The 20,323-nt window shown below is 32.1% G+C and overlaps 1 protein-coding gene and 1 long non-coding RNA gene across 2 annotated transcripts; one reads left to right on the forward strand and one right to left on the reverse strand.

Moving 5' to 3' along the window:
- Positions 1-5,422: 5,422 nt before the first annotated feature.
- Positions 5,423-18,527, reverse strand: LOC112324914 (uncharacterized). Its single transcript, XR_002978896.2, has 2 exons — positions 17,709-18,527; positions 5,423-5,727 (listed from the first exon to the last, which is right to left on the reverse strand). It is a non-coding gene; the product is annotated as an uncharacterized LOC112324914 (long non-coding RNA).
- LOC7490495 (transcription factor bHLH35) lies at positions 9,938-14,535 on the forward strand. Its single transcript, XM_002325225.4, has 5 exons — positions 9,938-10,120; positions 10,218-10,380; positions 10,495-10,737; positions 10,910-11,080; positions 14,265-14,535. Exons 1-5 carry the CDS (start codon positions 10,038-10,040, stop codon positions 14,352-14,354), a joined length of 750 nt encoding a protein of 249 aa, XP_002325261.2. The 5' UTR covers positions 9,938-10,037; the 3' UTR covers positions 14,355-14,535.
- Positions 18,528-20,323: the final 1,796 nt, after the last annotated feature.

The following is a 20,323-nucleotide window of genomic DNA, read 5'->3' on the forward strand; positions in this document are numbered from 1 at the left end:
AAAATGGAGGTGAGGGCTTAAAGGCGCACTCAAAAGGAGGTAGGGTTAGAAAACACACTACCAAAGGGATGAGGGCTCAAAAGCGCACCCAAAATGGAGGTGAGGGCTCAAAGGCGCACTCAAAAGGAGTTGGGGTTAGAAAACACACTACCAAAGGGATGAGGGCTCAAAAGCGCACCCAAAATGGAGGTGAGGGCTCAAAGGCACACTCAAAAGGAGTTGAGGGCTCAAAGGCGCACTCAAAAGGAGGTAGGGTTAGAAAACGCACTACCAAAGGGATGAGGGCTCAAAGGCGCACCCAAAATGGAGTTGAGGGCTCAAAGGCGCACTCAAAAGGAGTTGAGGGCTCAAAGGCGTACTCAGAATGAGGTAAATTGGCGGAGTCAGGGCAATAAGTCCAGAGTCTAACAGATGCTGGTAGACAAACTCGAGTGGTTGAGGTATGTCAATCGTGGCAAAGACATTTGAGCAGTTGATGTTACAGTGAGACCTGGTTGGACCACATAATTAAGGCTTCCCATCGTTAGAGGCATCCTTTGATTCATCTCTCATTATTGTTCTAGAATTCTTGGTAGAATCTTCAATCATTCCCCTCTTCATAGCTTGTTCAAATCTTTCGACAATCCTCACCACATCATGTCAATCTTCCCATGTTGTTGTGGTTATTTGTGGATTGGTAGAAACTTTCCAACAGTCAGGTAATCTTGGTAGCGCACAGAAACATGCAGCACCATCATTGCTGATGTGTGGAATCACGCATTGTCTCAACTGGGAGAGAAAATGATGAATCTGAAACCCTTTTGTCTTTTCTTCGATTCCTCACTGGCAGTACATCAAACAAACACCTATAGTAGGAATTCTGCTTTGTTAAAGTTGCAATGTTTGCTCTTATTTTTCTCAGATCAGCATCCCATGCTGCTGGACTGGAATGGTGTTCACAATAGAGATGTCTGGAAAGAAGGCCAATGCACCAGGAACAGAAAGCTATCAGCTATTATGTGCTCTTGGAATATGTGAAGGCTTTGAACGACTATCAGTACAGTTGAACGAGAACAAGGGTTGTCGTCATTAATTGATGACTGAAGACATTGCTGTCATTGTTCATGATGAAAAAGGAGAGGTGCAACTTCAATGGAACGTGGACAAGTAGTGTTCCCAGCAAGAGACTGTGCAAACGTTCCCTTTCCACTCTTGAAGCTCAACACTTATTCAAACAGATTTATGAGTCGAGTAGACCTCAGCAGGTGGGGGAACTTATGTTTCAACCGTGTGCATGCTTGATAAATGAATGAAATGCACAAATGGATGCAAAATGTCATATGTTTTATGCATGCTTGTTATTTGTTGCAAGGTTTCCTTATAACGAGGAATAGACCAGATCAGATTCTCTTAAGAAAGTTCTCACTGAGGACTCCAAACCTACAGGAACTTGAACCGATTTGGGGGAGAAATTTGATTTTTATTGGATATCCTTTAGTTGTTTTTCCTTCTACTCTCTTAGCAGAAGTAACTCTACCGTGATGTTTCCATGCCTTCTTCACTGACTCCAATAATTTCTTTGAGGTCTTGAAATCTTCATAAAATGTTGCCAGTTCGGTAGTCCTTGGAATAAACTGCTCATGTTAGATCCCACATCGGAAGTGAACGTCAAGAGCTAGGGCCTTATAAGTGCATGCTCATCTTGACTAGTAAGACGCGTTTAAAACCCTGAGGGGGACCTGGGTGGAAGCCTTAGGAATGGGTGGACCGGGGGGCCTAGAAGGGACAGTATCTGACAGGGTGAGTGTGTTGCACTACTCTGAAAGACGCGTTTTGAGGCCATGCGTGGCTGCCAAGAACAAACCCGTTAGGGGGACCTGGGTGGAAGCCCTGGACATGGGTGGATTGGGAGGCCCAAAGCGGACAATTTTTTTGCTAGTGAGGTGGGGTGTTATAACTCAAATCCAAATTGTCGTAAAACCTTGTTAGGACAATAACTAATACCGCAACAGACTTCTATCAACGGGACCCATGGATACTCACCACAATATGCCAGATAAGATTTGAAGTAAGAGTATCGACTCCTTCAATGAAATTGGGATTTTCTTAGACTTAGAAACATTGATTCCCATGTGGTTCTTCCTACTTCATGCAAGTGTTTTTCAGCAAAATTCTCCAGCTGAGAATAAAGATGCTATGGGGTGCCAACCAAACCTGAAATCTTCCCCTCAATCATATGACTCACAGTCTAGACAAACAATAACTGTAAGCAACATCTTAAACGACCCCTTCCAGCTTTTCTACAATAATTCAAGGATGAGAAAGTTTCTGCCAAAATTGTTGTAGCAGGGTTAATTTAACATGCTCTGGCAACTGAGACTTAAATTCTGATGGCAAACAATCCCCTTCATCATGTTGGCTCAATTCTGATCTGGTCAAAAATTCCTCAATAGTAATGGGTTTTTCCATCTCACACTTTCCTGTAAGGATCGGTGGAGACTTAATGAGCATATGAAATGTATATGAACATGTATGTTCATGCATTGACATTTGTTCGTGTCCTAATGGGTATATCCTACTTGATAGGATCTAGCTCATAAGGTTTGACTCAGTTTAGTCTATCCTTAAAGATATTCTCCGGTTCTTAGATTGCCCGAATTACTCGTGAAGTAATCGGCCTCTTAACCTTATACAACATGAGTAGGGGAGAAAGACTCCACAGTACTAGTTGCATAGGGTGAGTTACAATCCAAGCAAAAGTCCAAATGAGCATCAGTGGACATAAGTCACACTTGCCACTTGAATCTCTCTTTTCTAATCTTAAAAAGGACGAGCTCGGGTCCAGAGCTTTTATGGGTTCACAGTGAAGTGTGTGAATACACAAATAAATAATATATATGTATGTGATAAAATGAAAAATTGAAAAGAATCACAGTAGATATTGCATAAAATAAATAATGCAAATAAAATAAGTGCCCAAAAATAAATAGCGATAAGAAAGAGCAAATGAAAAGCAAACACAAGCAGTTGGCTCAACCCTAAAGTCCCCAGTGGAGTCGCCATTCTGTCGATACACGACGTCGGGCGACGGCTCCCGCTTTTTTGTTTATTTAACAAAAAGGGTTTTTTCTTGATTGGGGGAAACAAAGATTTTATTGGAGTCGCCATCTAGTAATTTGAGGGAACTAGAAATCCCAAATTAGACACTGGTCCCAGAGATTCGGGTACGGGGTTAGTTATGATTAAGGGAAGGTAGACACCACCCTTAAAACATCCTTTCAAAAGAAAGGTTACCCTTACTTGTGTGTTTTTTTATTTGATTCAAATGCTATTATATTTTGGGTTTATTTGTAAATTTTTTAAAATGATTAACGTTGGTCCCTAAAAATAGGAGACACGTTAAAAATGACATTAGTCCCTAAAAATTGGAGACTCGTCTGAGTTACCAAAAGAAATAATGGATATAATCCATTATATTTTGGGTTTATTGGTAATTTGTTTTTTTTAAATGGTTAACGTCGGTCCCTAAAAATAGGAGACACGTTAAAAATGACATCAGTCCCTAAAAATTAGGAGACTCGTCTAAAATATTGACGTTTGTCCCTAAAAAGGAGAATTACGTCTGGGTTACCAAAAGAAAGAATGGACATAATCCATATTTGGTATTTACATTTTTGACATCGGTCCTTTTGAAAAAAGAGACGTGTCGACTTTGGTTTTTGTATTTTTACAACATGCAAGAAAATTTACAAGCATTTATATATAAAAAATGGTCGACATGTTTTGACCCTTATTGACTCGGTGGACTCGGTTTTGACCGAAAATGACGGTTTTGACCCGAAAACTCATTTTTACTTGGCCGACATGGTTTGACCTGTATTGACCCGGTGGAATCGGTTCTTGTGGAAAGATGCGGTTGACTCGAGAAAAATATATTTTTGAATTTTCCTTTTTCTTAATTTTTTTGGATTTTTATAAATAATAATAGAAATAAAATAACATTTGAGAAAATCTTGGTGGATCCAAAATTGGGTTACAACATACATTTTACTTACTAAAATAAATCTTGTTGGATTGATTTTCTTTTTTCCTTCTTTTCTTCTGAAATGACTAGAAATGACTAGAAATGATCCAAAAATTATGAAATGACTAGAAATTTACCAAATCATGTCAAAAACATAATTTCTAAGAATTTTTGTACTTGTTTTTAATTTTTTAAAAATATATTGAAATCAGAGGTAAAAAAAAAAAACAAGTGACGACACATACCATGCCAGATTATAGTTTAGGAAATAGTTAGGATATTCATACCAAATGATGAACATAGAAACTAAGAGAGAATTAATATCAAAGTGCATCGTCATAGCAAGAACCTTGCGTGAGTATAGTCTAGTCATCCATGAGAATTGAATTTGTTTGTTTGGTATATAATTAATATTAATTATGATTGTTTGATGTTGAATTTCTAAACTCTAACTCACTCTCCCATTAATTTCTCAACTTCTATTCAAACCAGCTTCAAATCCTTTCAGATTTAGTCAGTAGTTAGTTAACTACTTGTCCAGTACTTGCGCACAAATTCTCACAACACTTGGATTAGTTTAGAATCATACGCCAATAAATTATTTAGGATTGGACATCCCTATTTTTAAGTTTTGATCTGCGTGATGCGATAACAGCTAGAACACAATCTTCAGCAGAACGATTCTTACTTTTTCTGTACTATATATCGACAACCAGCTAACCACCATGTTCTAGGGTAAAGTTATAGGTTATTGTGTGCTTTACAAGCTAGGCATATAAATTGATCCATAAAAATAACTTATTTTCCAGATTCCCAGTCTTAACAATCATTCCAGTCAAGAATTCCAGCCACGCCACCTCAAAGAGGAAACGGCTGCCCGTTAAGTTGGGTGTATGGTGTTTAGAATTGTGATTATAATTGTTTTTTATTTGGAAATATATTAAAATAATATTTTTTTAATTTTTAAAAATTATTTTTAATATCAACGCATCAAAATAATCTATAAATATAAAAAATATAAAATAAATTTAAATTTTTTAACAAACAGGATAGATCCAGTTTTCAATTCTGAATCATAAAAATGAACAAAAATCCATTATTTTTCTTAGTATGGAGCAGATAATTAAGGTGTTAAATCTTGTATCTCCTTCATTATTTTTCTTCTCTATCTTTGTCATTATTAAGCTCTCTGATTTTATTTTTCTTTCTTAAATCATGACGATCATACTAATTGAAATTGCCTCGACATGAAGGGTCTTTCTTTTCCTAGTGCAAAAGCAAGGATGGTGATGGGTTTCGATAGTCTTGTAGCTCCTGCAAATTTATATAAAATATCTAATAATATTATTTAAATCCCATGCATATATTACCTTCTATATAGTTTCTACATAAACATATGTTTTTTAAAATATTTGGATCAAAGTCAGTAAAATTTATATAAATTTTAATTTCCGATATCTTGTTTATACTCTAAACTAAGTAATCACAATCAAGTATCTCCGACCCCTCTATATAATATCAAAAAACTATACATAACTTTATACATTTCTATCAATGATTATGTAAAATAGTTTTCATTAACATACCCACCTGGGCCCTGGCAACGAGAGCCAAACTATATCATCTGTTCTTCGTGCATCTTTATTTCTTCAGTACCGGGCAAGGCTAACTTGTGGTGACTCCATGGACGAGAATCGTGCTGGCTTACTATAGATTTGGGGTCCCTGCATGATGAAACATTTGGCAATTAAGCACATGATATGTCTCTCTTTGGTTACCGAATGAGAAACAGAAATTTTTGACAGATTTCGGAATTGGACAGTACATGGAATTTTAAAATCAGAAGAAGAAAATGACATGATAATGCATGGGTACAAGGTCATGTTGGAGCTGCTTGTTCTTGAAAATGAGAAATTTTACATTAATTTTATTACATACTCTCAAATAAAATAAATAAATAAATAAAAACGATATTAAGATTCGAACTCTTATACCATATTAAATATACCATATTAAAAAACAAAATCCATAAATTTAAATTAATGAAAAACCAAAACAAAATTATGTTATATTCTAACCGACTGACTTAGGTAACTTCATCAAATTTCCTTGATTTAATAATAAACAAGGAAGACTTGAATGACTTCATAGAATTTCCTAGCTTTAACAATAGACAAGGGAATCTTTACTTCCATAAATAAGAGAGAAAATTGTTTGCTGGTGGGGTAGCTTTAAGAATATATCCATGTGTAGGTGTGTATCATTTTCCTAAATGAAGACTAAGACTAAAATTTGAATTAAAAAAAATAGTTTGTTATGACTAATTATCTTCATGCCGATTAACTTAGTTGGAAAAGTCATCAAATAAGAAGAAAAAAAACTGGAATTTCCACTTATAAATATTTTGTTCATATTGTTGTATGTAAAAAAATGGAGAAATTTGATAAGAAGTCAAGTAATAAGTTCCGAGAAGGGATGGTGATGTAGTCAGGCATGTGACAACGAGTGATTCTAAGCAATCAAGTGTTAGTCTACAATAACTAGATGAGGATATGTCCACAGATTATGTGAATAGTCTAGCAGATACATTTATGAACTAGTGAAATAAGTTTAAGTCTAAAAAGAGGTCTGATAGTGCTAGACCAAACTAACAACTTAAACGGACCACAATTTTTTATCCAATCGTTGGATTGTACTCAAATTTTTACAAGAGAGTTTCTGGAGATTGTTTTCTCTTTAGTAGCTACTGCGTCGCTACGCGAACTATTGAATCATTAGATATCAAAAATCTCGTCGAGACCCCTAATTTTGGCAGTTTTTTTTTATTTTCCTTTTTATTTTTGGATTTCCTATTTATTTTGGATATTATGCTTTTTCTTTCCTTTGTAATTTCAAATTTTTATTTTATTTCCTAGTTAAGGTTAGGTTTCTAGTTTATTTAAAGCTTTGTAAACCTCATAAAAAGACAAACTTCATTACTATTATTTCAAAGAAAATAATATTGTGAATTTAGAGTTCATATTTGCAATCCTTTTTTGCTCATCAAAGATTTTGTGTTTTTTTTTTATAGTTATCTTTAACTTCCACCCGATAGAAAACATGTATTGTATTGACTCATCTTTTTGTTTGGTTCAATATTTTTATAATTGCTAATTGAAAAAAAAAATCCAAAAACTCTCCTTGCCTTGTCAAGTAAGTTTTGGAGATAGTGAACATACTTTTCACATGAAGTTTTGTGATTCTATTGTCTACTTTAACCTATACTTTTTAATCTTATATAGATTTGTGTATCCATTCAAATTCTTTTGTGCTATGTTAGCATATCCTCTAAAAAAAATTTTATTGCTATAATTATTATATTTATGAAAAAAAATTCAAATTTATTTTTAGAAAATAATTAATTTGTGTCACACCATAAGATCAAAGACATAAGTAGGATTTTATTGGCTTACCATTATAAGAAATATTAGGGTAAATTGAAATGAGTGAAAATAAAAATGAGTTAGTAACTATTAGTATGAAACTACCTCCTGCATGCATGGATCAAATCAGAAAGATTTTAAGTTTTAAAGGTCTTCATGACCTCTCCACGGAAGTTTAATATGAAATAACAAACATTATAACTTTGAGACACACACTTAAGTAAATAGAAAAACTAATTCCAGAAAATTTCTTACCATAAAAAAAAAATTAAAAAAAAATTCATGCTATGCACTATTCAAAAACTAAATCCAAATCAATTAAACCATACATTTTTTTTATTATTGTATTAGTATATATTTAGCACTCAAGTGCTTTGCTGGTCACTTGACTAGTACATTAAGCATTACAAAACCTAAGTTATTAAACTTAGTCTCACCTCTAATCTTTTCCATGACTAAAGTTATGGATTAATCTAGATTGAACTGGGTTAATATATTTTAATTTTTTTAATTTAAAATAAGAATAATTTTAAAAAAAATCAAATCAAGTTTCGTCCAAGTCAAACGAGCCATGACTTAATTTGTCAAGTTAATTGAGTTAAAATGAGTCAACTCCGAGATGACTTTTTTTAAAATTAACTCAGGTTATAGGTTTTATAATTATGCACAAAATTATATCCATCTTGTTTACATCTCCCAAATAAAATGCACTCCTCAATATTTTAGTGCACACTAGTAGGGGGTGGCTCGCGCGCTATGCCACGAGGTAATATTTTTTTACATGAAAAATATCAAAAAACGCTAATATCTAAGAGTGTTATGTCTATCTGCAAAGCTAGATCCAGGAGTCTTAGGTCTGACCGTAACGTCCGATCCAAGAGTAATATTTATAATATTAATTATAATACCAATAGTAATATTTTTAATATAAATAATAATATTTTTAATATTAATAATAATATTAAACTTGTCTGACCCAAGTTCTTATAGTTTTTTATTCCTTGAAATCAAATTTATGGTTTTTTTATAGTAATAATATTTTTTAAAAAAAATTATTAATGATAATGATAACCATAAGAATAAAAATAAAAATAATACTAATGATTATAAACTTGAGTCTAGCGCCCCAGCCAAACCCAAGTTTCTGGGTCTAGTTTCCCTGATAATAATAATAATAATAATAAACTTATCTGATCCAAGTTCTTATAGTTTTTAATCCCTTCAAATAAAATTTATAGTTTTTCTTCAATAATAATAATATTTTTTTTAAAATTTAATAATAATAAAAATAATAATAAGAATAAGAATAACAACGACGATAATGACAAAGACAATAACAACAACAACAACAATTTTTAATTGTACCCTTCAAATCAAATCTATAATTTTTTTCAATAGTAAAAAAAATTTCAAATTTATTAATAATTATATTAATAATGACAATAATATTTACAATATTAAACATGCATAACTCAAGTTCTTATAGTTTTTAATTTTACCCTTCAAATGAAATCTATGGTTATTTTTCAATATTAATAATATTTTTTCAAATTTATTAATTATTATATTAACAATATTCATTATAATAAAAATAATAATATTTATAATACAAGTAATAATATTTTTAATATTAATAATAATATTAAATTTACATGATCCAAGTTTAAGTGGGTATGACTGCAACTCCAGGCCCAAGAGCCTTGGATATGGCTACAACGTCAGGCCCGAGAGCCTTAAATCTGGGTCTAGCTGCAAGTCCGTGTCATGAAAGTTTGATAATTAAATAGAAAAAAATTAATATTAAAATAAAATTTAAAAAGAAATAATTGAAAAAGAAAAAAACAAGGCAAAATATTATTCTATTAAATAGTACTTTTCAAGGAGGGGTACAATAAAATTCCCTCATGAGATCACGATAATCTAATGAAAAGTAAATAAAACAAATCTTGAAGTTCAATTCTCAATCAAATTGATATTAAAATATGAAATTGAAAGAAAAAAACTAATTAAGAAAAAGAAAAAAATATGAATCAATTGGGTTAACCTGTCAAACCAGGTTAATCCGTCAAATCCAAGATCCGTATTATGAGAATGTGATAACTAAATAAAAAAATATTAATTAAAAAAAAAACAAAAACAAAATATAACTAAAAGCATAAGCCTTTTTACTATTGATTACACAGTGTAATCTATAGTAAAAAATTAATCTTTTATACTTAATAGTTAATAAATACATAATTGGATTTTTTTAATCATGTATATATAATTGGATGTTGCATCACCTAACAACCAAAACAAATTAGAATTTGCATAATCATCATATATCTTCTCTTTTCTAATACTGAAAATACTAATTAAGCATTTATACATGATTAAGCTCTTCCGCGGCTTCTAGCCCACATCCTATTGGACGGTTATGGTCCTTCCAGGAAGCATCAAAACATACGACACCGTAACAACACGTGGTTCGAGGGCTCCACCTCCCTCTTCCTCTATAAACATGTTGTGGCTTCTCAAAAAAAAAACACTACAGAAAGAAAAAAACACCCACCATTTGAGGAAGTCCCCTTTTATCACTCTCTCAAAAACATAAGCTCACCCTTCCAAAACCCATGGAACCTATTGAAAATATTGGTGAAGAATACCAAAATTATTGGGAGACTAAAATGTTTCTCCAAAATGAAGAGCTTGATAGGTATAGTGTGTGCATACCCTTTCCATGCATGGATTCTTGCTTTTGTTTTTCTTGTAACCTGCTAAGGTGGCTTTTTTATCTTTTTATTTTGAGGCAGTTGGGCAATTGATGAGGCCTTTTCAGGCTACTATGACTCAAGTTCGCCGGACGGAGCAGCCTCATCGGCAGCCACTAAGAATATTGTTTCAGAAAGGAATAGGAGGAAGAAGCTCAATGAAAGACTCTTTGCACTTAGAGCCGTGGTCCCCAACATTAGTAAGGTGATGACATCAACACTTCACAAATTTTGTTTCTTTCTTTAAGTTCTATCTTTAGATAAATTATTGAGTGTGATTTGGATTATACATGAGTTGATTATTTTGTTCTAATTCTAGATGGACAAGGCGTCAATAATTAAGGATGCCATTGACTACATCCAAGAATTGCATGATCAAGAGAAACAAATCCAAGCTGAACTAAGTGAACTTGAATCTGGGAAATCGAAGAAAAATCAGGGTGGTTTTGGTGTATATTACCACCAAGAGTTGCCAGTCTTGTTGAGATCTAAGAAAAAGAAAATTGATTATCAATTTTGTGATTTTGGAGGATCCAAGATTTCTCCTATTGAGCTTCTTGAAGTATGTCCCTTCGTCTCTCCTCTTATGACACTACTGATTCATTGATTTTCTTTTTTTTTTTCTTTTTTTTTTTTGTATATTCGTTTGTTGATGTTAACATCATATATATGGCATGTATAGAAATGGTGGGGTAAATTTATTTATTTATTTATTTATTTATTTTGCGCGGCAGCTAAGGGTTGCTTACATGGGAGAGAATACATTATTGGTGAGCTTGACATGCAATAAAAGAACAGACACAATGGTGAAACTTTGCGAGGTTTTTGAATCATTGGGACTCAAAATTATTACAGCAAATATCACGACTGTCTCAGGGAGAGTCTTGAAGACGGTCTTCATTGAGGTTAGTCTCTTTAATTAATTTATTTTTTTCCCTATATATATCATTTCACGCATCTCCACATGTCACAGTACATATGGCACTAATTAAAACCAAATGAGATTGAAGACTTTGAGTGATAAGCTCTCTGTAACACGACAAATTAGCATGTGATTGTGACATCAATTTAGATATGAATAATAGCCTAATTAACCACTAAGACTATAAGAGTTCTTGTTTTTTTACCATGTATATCATGATTGAGGAATATAACTCTACACGGAGATGTTATAATATCTTCTAATAATTGATAAATTATGGGTTGATTTAGAATCAAAATAGTAGTTTACATTCATTAATTAAGATAAACGATTGTTGCGAAGATATTTCAGCTAAAAGAAGGTCATAAAACCCCACAACTTTCAAGATAAACGTCCACCACCCATTAAGATGTAAAAATCAAGTTTATTTTCAAACTAGAGTGCAAAGATCAATCATATTTTTGGTAAAAAGTTTGCTGGTGTCATGATATTGATTTAGTTGTGCTCGCTGTGATGTGAACAGCACCCTCTTCTTTTGGTATATATATATATATATATATATATATATATATTACCAAAATAAAGAGAATAGAGTGAAAAATCAAATCAAATAAATAAATACATAAGCATATTAACGGTTAGGATACTTGGTGATTTAGTTAGCATCCCATCATCAAAAAGACGAGTATTCAAAGGGCAAAGTGATGGAAGTGGCATAAAAAAAGTGAGGCATGAATAGTTGGAAACCGATAAGACCACTTTAATAAAGTGGGATCATACCATTGCGATTTTAATAATTTGGGGCAATCATGATTGGTGCAAGCCAGAGTGTTGGAATAAAAACAATCGAGAGACCAAAGTGATGAAAGGACCCCATCAATTTTCCACCATGTACAAGCATAAATAATCTTTTCCCTCTTTAGTGATCTAACCCATTCAATATTTTTTTGTGGGAATTAGTGGGATCTTGTGAAGATCTTTTTTCCACTCCACAAACTAGATCACTTGAAAATATATATGTGTCTTATTAGATTAAGAATGTTTAGGAATGTGATAACGGTTGTTTTTTAAAGTAATTTTCGCTCAAAAATACATTAAAATAATATTTTTTTTATTTTAATAAAATTATTTCGATATGAAAACACTAAAAAAATTAATTTAAAGTAAATAAAAAAAATTAATTTTTTTCAAAAATGCTTTTGAAAAAAAAAAAAAAACACGGTCTAAATCAAATATAAAAAACTCAATGATGAATAAAAAAGTCACTAAAATCATTGTTAAACTTCATTCAAGATTGACCCGATACAAGTTCTGAATCACAAATCAAGGGGGTTAAACTAGACTCGAGTTAGGTTTCAGGTCAATCGAGTCCCAGATCAAATTAAATTTAATAATAGTGATACACTATATCAACTCTCAAATGATTTTTTTAAAACCAAACTCAAGTTAGGTTTTGAATTTATTATGTTATAAAATGTGTTAACTGTTGTTGTGGTTCAAAATATTTTTCGTTCGAAAATGCATTAAAATAATATATTTTTTATTTTTTTAAAATTATTTTTGACATCAAAACAATCTAAAAACATAGAAAAAAAATTAATTTTAAACCAAAAAAAATTCAAATTTGTTAAAAACACGTTATCAATCAATTTTAAAATAATACCTAAATTTAATAATAGTGACTCGTTACATTTACAATAAAAACAAATAAATTGTACTTACAAAAATGATATTTTAATGGTTTATAAATGGGAGCCGCAATAAATTAACTGAAAACGGACAACAAGATTCAGTTTTTTTAGGTGTCCATATCACAGATACAATGTATACAATGTTTAGTTTGCCAAAAATAAGAAGGCATGTTTCCCACATGCAATGTATTTTCAAATATGGAGAAGCAAAAGCACGTAAATCTCATGGCATAATAAAAGGATGAGATCCATACAAAGACATGCTTCTAATTTTATAAACTCTCTGGTTTTTCTAAGGTGGATCTAATTCAATTTGACCCTTCTAGTAATCACCTTCGCTGTTTCATATTTGTATAACCTTTTCTTATTCCCTAACAATTGCTTCATGGCACAATGCAAAAGCATGATGAAAAACTCAGACCGGTCTGACGAGTTGATCCAAGACCTGGATCGGTCTGAATTAAAAGAAATTGTCATGACAACAGTGTTTTTAATTTTAAAAAGAAATTGGAACAATCGAAAAACTTTCCTAGAAAACTACCCCATCATAAAACCATAAATGGTTGAAAATGAGGTCTACATGATATTGTTTTAGGAAATGCTACAAAGAATAAGATAGGAGGGTTTTGAATTAATTAATGTGTTATATGGATAGCTAGATATCATCAACATTTTGTCGTCTGTTTATTTTTTTGAATTGTTTATTCAACTTGTTTTGTGTTCATTACATTTAAAATTGGAAATCAAAACACCTGCTATGTTTGAAATTTGTGTTCAATCACTAATTAAGACAATTTTTTTACCTGTTCCACGACTGGACTCCGGGTTTTAGGGTAACCTGTACTCCAATGTCCTCGATTTCGACAAAGTATTGCATATTTATTTATTTCTTTACTAATTTTTTATATATCAAAATTAAAGAAATTTTCATAGAACCTAATCCAAGATTCGGGTAGTGGATTGAAAGAAATTTTTATTTGTTTTTTTTTTAATATATTAAAATAATATTTTTTTATTTTTTAAAAAAATTATTTTTGATATTTACACGTCAAAACGATTTAAAAACATAAAAAAATAAATAAATTTAAACAAAACAATATTTAAATTTTTATAAAACACACACCTGAAGGGCTATTGTTTACTGTAATGGAAAATATTGAAGGTTTCCGGCCAAGAGGTTCTAGGCTGACTTGAGAAGCATGTATGATAATAAGCCTGGCTAGCTTGTCATTCAATCAAATGCGGTCATGCTAATTAAACTCAGGTCCAAAAATAAATAGCAGAGTTTTTTTAAAAAAAATATATCAGTTCAGTCTCCTTTTACCAGATTGTTGATGCTTGTAATGAAGATCGAAATCAGCTATAAGATTTATTTTTGTGATGTATATAAGAAAAAAAGATAGATTTTGTTTCGATGAATAATTGAAAATATACAAAAAGAAAAATCACAAAACGTTTGTCAAATTTGTTTTGCAGGCAGATGAAGAAGAGAAAGATAAATTGAAGATAAGAATTGAAGCAGCCATTGCAGCTCTTAATGATCCACCAAGTCCTATGAGTATGTAACTAGATTAATATCAAATCCAAGCACAATGGATATCACTTTGCAACCATGCATGGATTTTCTTTTTCCTTTTAACTTCTTTTTTTATTTTTTCTCTTTATTGAGGTTTTTCCTCCTTGTTTCCTTGATGAAGGGTTTAAAATAGTAGAAATCGTATAAAAAAACGCATGTATGGTCACTAAACTTGGATTTCATTTGACGGTTTAATAGTATTTTAAGCAAAAAAAGAAAGGAAAATTATAACTTCTAAGAATAAATAGACTTTGTTTAAGGGATTTTAGAATAAATTCTCTGCTTTTTAGAAGTTAATTATAACATAAAATCTCAAAGCTTTGGTGAAAAAGAAAGTGTTTTCTATGGCCGTAGGCCAAAGTACATAAAGTAGGCCTCGAAGCCATCGTTCATCGAAAAGCTAGTAAGACATGCATAAATTTTCAAATCTTAACTTATGGCCCATCTTGCTGGATGGAATATATTGAGAAGCACTAGCACATGCCTTAAGAACAAGTTTCTCTGCAGGAATATTTGCGAGTGGTTAAAAATTAAAAAGGTATAAATTAAAGAAAAGATGATGCTGTTGTCACTTTATAGTTCATAGTTAATTTCAAATGATTGCTTCGTGTTTTTCTTGAATAAAAAAAAAATATTTAAATGTTGCTCATATTTTTTCCTAACAGAAAAAAAAAGTGTGAAAATTTACCCAATATAACCCGGTTGACTTTGCTAGTTCAAAAACAATTCATACAACCCGTGAAAATAATATTTGACTAAACAAAATTTCAAGATGATATTTTTTTTAATATTAAAATAACAACATATTGAATTGACCTGAGACAACGTGTTAAATTCATGACCCGACTTATGAGATTATGATAATCTCATTGAAAACAAATCAAAATAAATTATAAAATCTAATTCTCAATCAAAATAAACATTATTCCTAAATTATAAAACTAGAATAACCTAATGAAAATAAAATTGAAACAAATCATGAAGCCTAATTCTCAATAAAACACAATATTAATTGATGAAATTGAATAAAGAAAAAGAAAAAATAAGTCAATTGTATAAACATGCCAAACCTTCGACCCGAGTCATGAGACGAGGACAACCCAATAAAAAACAAATTCAATGTTAAAGGACACGTGACCCGGGTTATGAGACCAATAATAACCTCTTAGAAGAAAACAAAAACAAAAAACAACCTGATTTAACTAGAGTTAAAATGTCAAAACCAATGATCTTAATCGTGAATCCAAGATATTCTCATAAAAAACAAGTTACAACAGATTATAAAACTCAATTCCCAACTGACCTAATGTTTAATTGATAAAATAAAAAAAAATCAATTAAATAAAAAACACAAAAAAACAATCCGAGTCAACTCGGATTAACCCGTTAAACACTATTCTCGAGTCATGAGACCAAGATAACCTAATGAAAAGTAAACAAAACAAATCATGAAATTTAATTCTCAATCAAATCAATATTAAATGATGAAATTAAAAAAAAATAAGTCAACTGGGTTTATCTGTTAAACTAGGTTAGCCTGTCAAATTTGGAATCCGTATCATGAGAGTGTGATAATTAAATAGAAAAATAAAATCTAATATTAAAAGAAAAAAAACATTAATTAAAAAAAAAAAGCAAAGAAGGAAAAAAAAAACAAAGTTAATGATGACCAAATTAATATATAAAACAAGAGGTTTTCATTACAATTAAACTAATAATACTATGTTAAGCAATTCTATCAAGAACAAATCTATTTTCAAGGGGGGAAAAATGGTGGAACGTAAGATAAACATGTTAATTATAAGATCAATAACCTTTTTATATAAACATTAAAATAATTGTAGCGTTTTGAATTTTTTTTTCTAATAAACTTGTTTGTGTTGATTATTTTTTTTTAGTTTTTTTAATAACACACTTAAATAGCTAATGCAAACCAGACTTAAAAGAATTTGTATCATTTCCTTTTCTCAGTCCCAATCTCAACTTCAAGCTTACCAATCTTAACCTCCTACGCTTGACTTCTAAGAGACCCGAAGAGCTCTTAATTCTCTCTTTTTTTTATAGGCAAATACATTAAAGCCTGAAGAAGGCAAAATTAACAACCCAAAAGGGTCGGGGAAAGCTGAAAAAACATAAACAAAATAGTCATGCCAAGGCACAGACATAACCCTACAGCAGAAATTAGCAAGAAGTAGATATCTATCCCCTGCCAAAGCCTTCCACAAGTAGGCAACCAAGAATCCTGTCCCTGCGTAACAGAGTCCCGAGGCATGAAAATCTCCATGAAGATTTACTCAGTATCAAACACAACACACTTAATTATTTTTATTCTTGGAGTCAGTAAGTACTTATCAAAGCCAAGCCACCAATCTGCAAGCTCTGTTAACATCTGTCGTCTGGTGGCTGGAGAAAATCTTGAGGCAAGTATGAAGAACTGATCCAATATTGAATCTTAATTTTAATCTCGATCTTAACCTCTTACGTGCTCAGGACTTAGCATGATCTCACTCTTTCCATCAAGCATCTTAGAATAAAATTACATCCAATTAAGACACCTCAAACCTGACCCAGCTAGATCTTCAATTACCTTGGGCTCGATCTTTTGATTGTGATTGTCGAGGACTTAAAACCAACCCGGACTTTGAGCACCCTAGATCTGATCTAAACTCAACCTTGACCTAAACCTAATCTCAACCTCAAAAGCCTAGACTCAAACTTGTCTCCATCTTTCCCTCGAGACGTAATCATGGTTCGTTCCTCGGGCCACCTCAAACCTGACCCTATCCTTGGATGCTTAGAGCCCGATCCCCTAACCTTTGAGTGTATCGAATCCAAACCTATCCTGGTCCTAAGCACTCCAAACCTATCCTGGCCTTCATTCGAAAGGAGGAGGAAATGGGGCTCCATGCTAAGCACCATTGCCGTGTCTAAGCTACTATCTCATGACAACCAGATTTCAATCCTACCCTGATCTGAAGTTTGAGCCATCCCTACATATTCTAGACATTATCGGATATGATATGCGCTATTTCCCTAACATCTAAAACGTAACCAAACTTCCAAGTCATATGTTAAAAGTAAAAACTAGTTTTGGCAACCATTTAAAAAAAAAACTTTTGGAAACTATCTACTTTTTTTATAAAAAAATATAATGGCAAACAACTTTCTTACTCATTTTAGGAATACAATATATTTTTACACTAATAGAAAAATATAATATATCTTTCACAACCCAAACAAGAACATAAACATCAAGAACCCATCTCAAAAACCCAAGTCAAACCCCAAAAGAACAACGATAGAATTGCTAATATCAAAGAGGAAGAAGAAGATAAAAGGCTAACCTTCAAATCTTCCATCTTAAGCTTTTCTCTTCATTTCCACAGCCAAAAACTGAAACTTCACAGCAACCCATATCAAGTTTCACGCCTTTAAATGCTAATCCTAAAAGGGTTGTTCAGTTTAAGCCTCCCATTAACAGGCACTCGATTTTGGATGAGGAGGATGAGGAGGGAAAGGAGAGGAAAAGAAAACAGAATGAGACTTTTTTGCAATCTGATTCTTCTTCAGTGAAGGGTTTTTGTCTAGTATACCTGTTCCAAGAACTTAAGCTACTTTAGGGGTTGCTTCATTGGTTCTGGGTCTGGAAGGAGGTCTGTGATTGAAACTAATGGGTCCACTTCTAGTTCTGGATATGGGGTTGATCAAAGTAATGAGAGTTGTGAGAATTACGATGTAGGTTTTGATCAAAATGGAGAGGATTATGTGAATCATGATAGTTATGAAGATCACATTTTGGGATCATATTAGGGTTTTGTCCAGGGAGAGAGATCATAAAATCTTGCATAGGTGTTTGTGTTTGCTGTGGTTTGGAGTTTTAAGGGAATATCAGAATGCATTTTCTTTCAAGACCAGCAAGTGCTTAAAATCCTTGAGACCTCTATGCAGACTAGATTACAGAAATAATGTTAGCCTGAGTGTCCCAGTACAGATATTCATTGAGACGATGGTCTTTTAGTCTGGTCTTATTTTCTCTTTTGAGTCAGGCTCATTAAGACATGACATGAAATCGAGTTTTCTGGATAATGTCTCTTCCGGCCTATGCGTAGGGTACTTTGACCTGACCCATTGAAACCATGAATTTGTTTCAACTTTAACCACAGAGGAGGGGTAAAAGTGGTCTTGTTTGTTTTGTATTTATAGTACGGTTGCTGTCGGTGATATTTGGAGTTTTTTTTGTCTAGCATTCTAAAAAATAATAAAATAAAATGGTATAAAAAATATTTAAAAAAATAATATAGTTTAATTAGTCATAGATATCTGCGAGTCATAAATATCATTCGCATCTCTTTTGAATTGCAAAATTTGAAAGGCATGGGATTTAATTAGGAGATAAGAGAGGGAAAAAAAAGGAAAAAAAAAGAAAACGACCAAAACTTTAATGATGATACTGTTGATATCGTTAGAAAAATATTGACAAAATAAAACCAACGACATCAAAAAAAATCATCAATGATGATCGGAGTAGGTCACTGAGCGGCTCGGAGGCAAGTGAACCTCGAAATCTTTAGACAGTCCGTGTGGCTCACTCCTTTTATCGTTTGTGATCTTCTTTCGTGTCATCGAAGTCGTCTCATTGAGATATTTACAACGGTACTGGTGGTGTTATTTTCAAAACTTTGATGTGTCTTTAGGGTTATTTTATTTTTTTCTCTCTCTCCTTTCTCCTCCTTGTAATTTGTAAAGAGAGAGGAGAAAGAGAAAAAAAAAAAAAAAGAGAGAGATCTTAGAGAGCTCTGAACTATACTAACAACATCGTGGAAAAGATCTTCACAAGACATTCAAAAATATTGAGACACGCATGCGTCTCCGGGGTCTTTTTCTTTTTCTTTTTTTTTCTTTCCTTATAAAATCCTGTGCTTTTCAAATTTTGCAATTTAAAAAAATCATTGCATATGTCATCTATTATTTTTTAAACTCTGTTATATCTCTTAATATTATTTACATTGTATTATTTTATAATTTTTTTTTAGCATGCTAGAGTTCAAAGATACTCTTGTATTTTCTATAAAAAAGATGAAGGTGATATCTGATTCCTCACCGCAATGAAGTTGCTGCTGTAGGCTAAAAGTTTGCTTGATTTAACAGCCAAAAGGAAAACGTAAGAAAGAAAACAAGGGCAGGCCTGTTCAGTGCGCCACCAAAGCTTCATTAATTATCATCATGGAAAGTATTTACAGTCTAAGCCACCAGAACCTTTTCTCCTAAATGTTCTTACATTTCTGGCAAATTCTTTGATTCTATAGCTGTTGGGCTCAAACTTGAGGCTGCCCTCATGACTAGATATTATTGAGCCAGAATTCTGAAGTAACCTAAAGAAAATGATATCAAAATTATCATTTCTTTGAGCTCCTTAAAGGAGTTGATGTGAAATTATAGGATTCTAGTTGAGTGCGTGAATTATCAGCTTTTAGATGCTCCGTATTTCTTTATGTATATTTCTCTTCTTCCGTAGCCTGCTTCATCTAAGGGGAAGCCATTGAAGCTGCACAAAAGGAAGCATCAAATTGGTTCTTCGTACTTATGATATGAAGCAGAATTGGCAGAGCGGCGTGCCAGAGGGTTTCTCAGTAAAGCAGAAACGCATGCCAAGTACGGATGGTGATATGGAGATATTTTTTTTTCTGTGGTGTCAAACAGCTGGTGTTAGGGATATTTTACCTTTCTAACACAGTTTTGATAAAAGTTTTAGAAAAATAAAAGACTATTAAAAATAGCATTGAGTTAAAAGAATGGATAAAGCTTAGATTTTTAAGATACCTGTATTATTAAAAAAAAAATTTGATGAGATAATTTTAATTATATCTAGAAAAATTATTAAATAATTTTATAATTAGTTAGAGATTTTATTCAAAATTAATTTAGAATTAATTACGATAATCTTTCTAGATATAATTAG

This window comes from Populus trichocarpa, chromosome 18 (genome assembly GCF_000002775.5).
Source record: "Populus trichocarpa isolate Nisqually-1 chromosome 18, P.trichocarpa_v4.1, whole genome shotgun sequence".
Taxonomy (NCBI): domain Eukaryota; kingdom Viridiplantae; phylum Streptophyta; class Magnoliopsida; order Malpighiales; family Salicaceae; genus Populus; species Populus trichocarpa.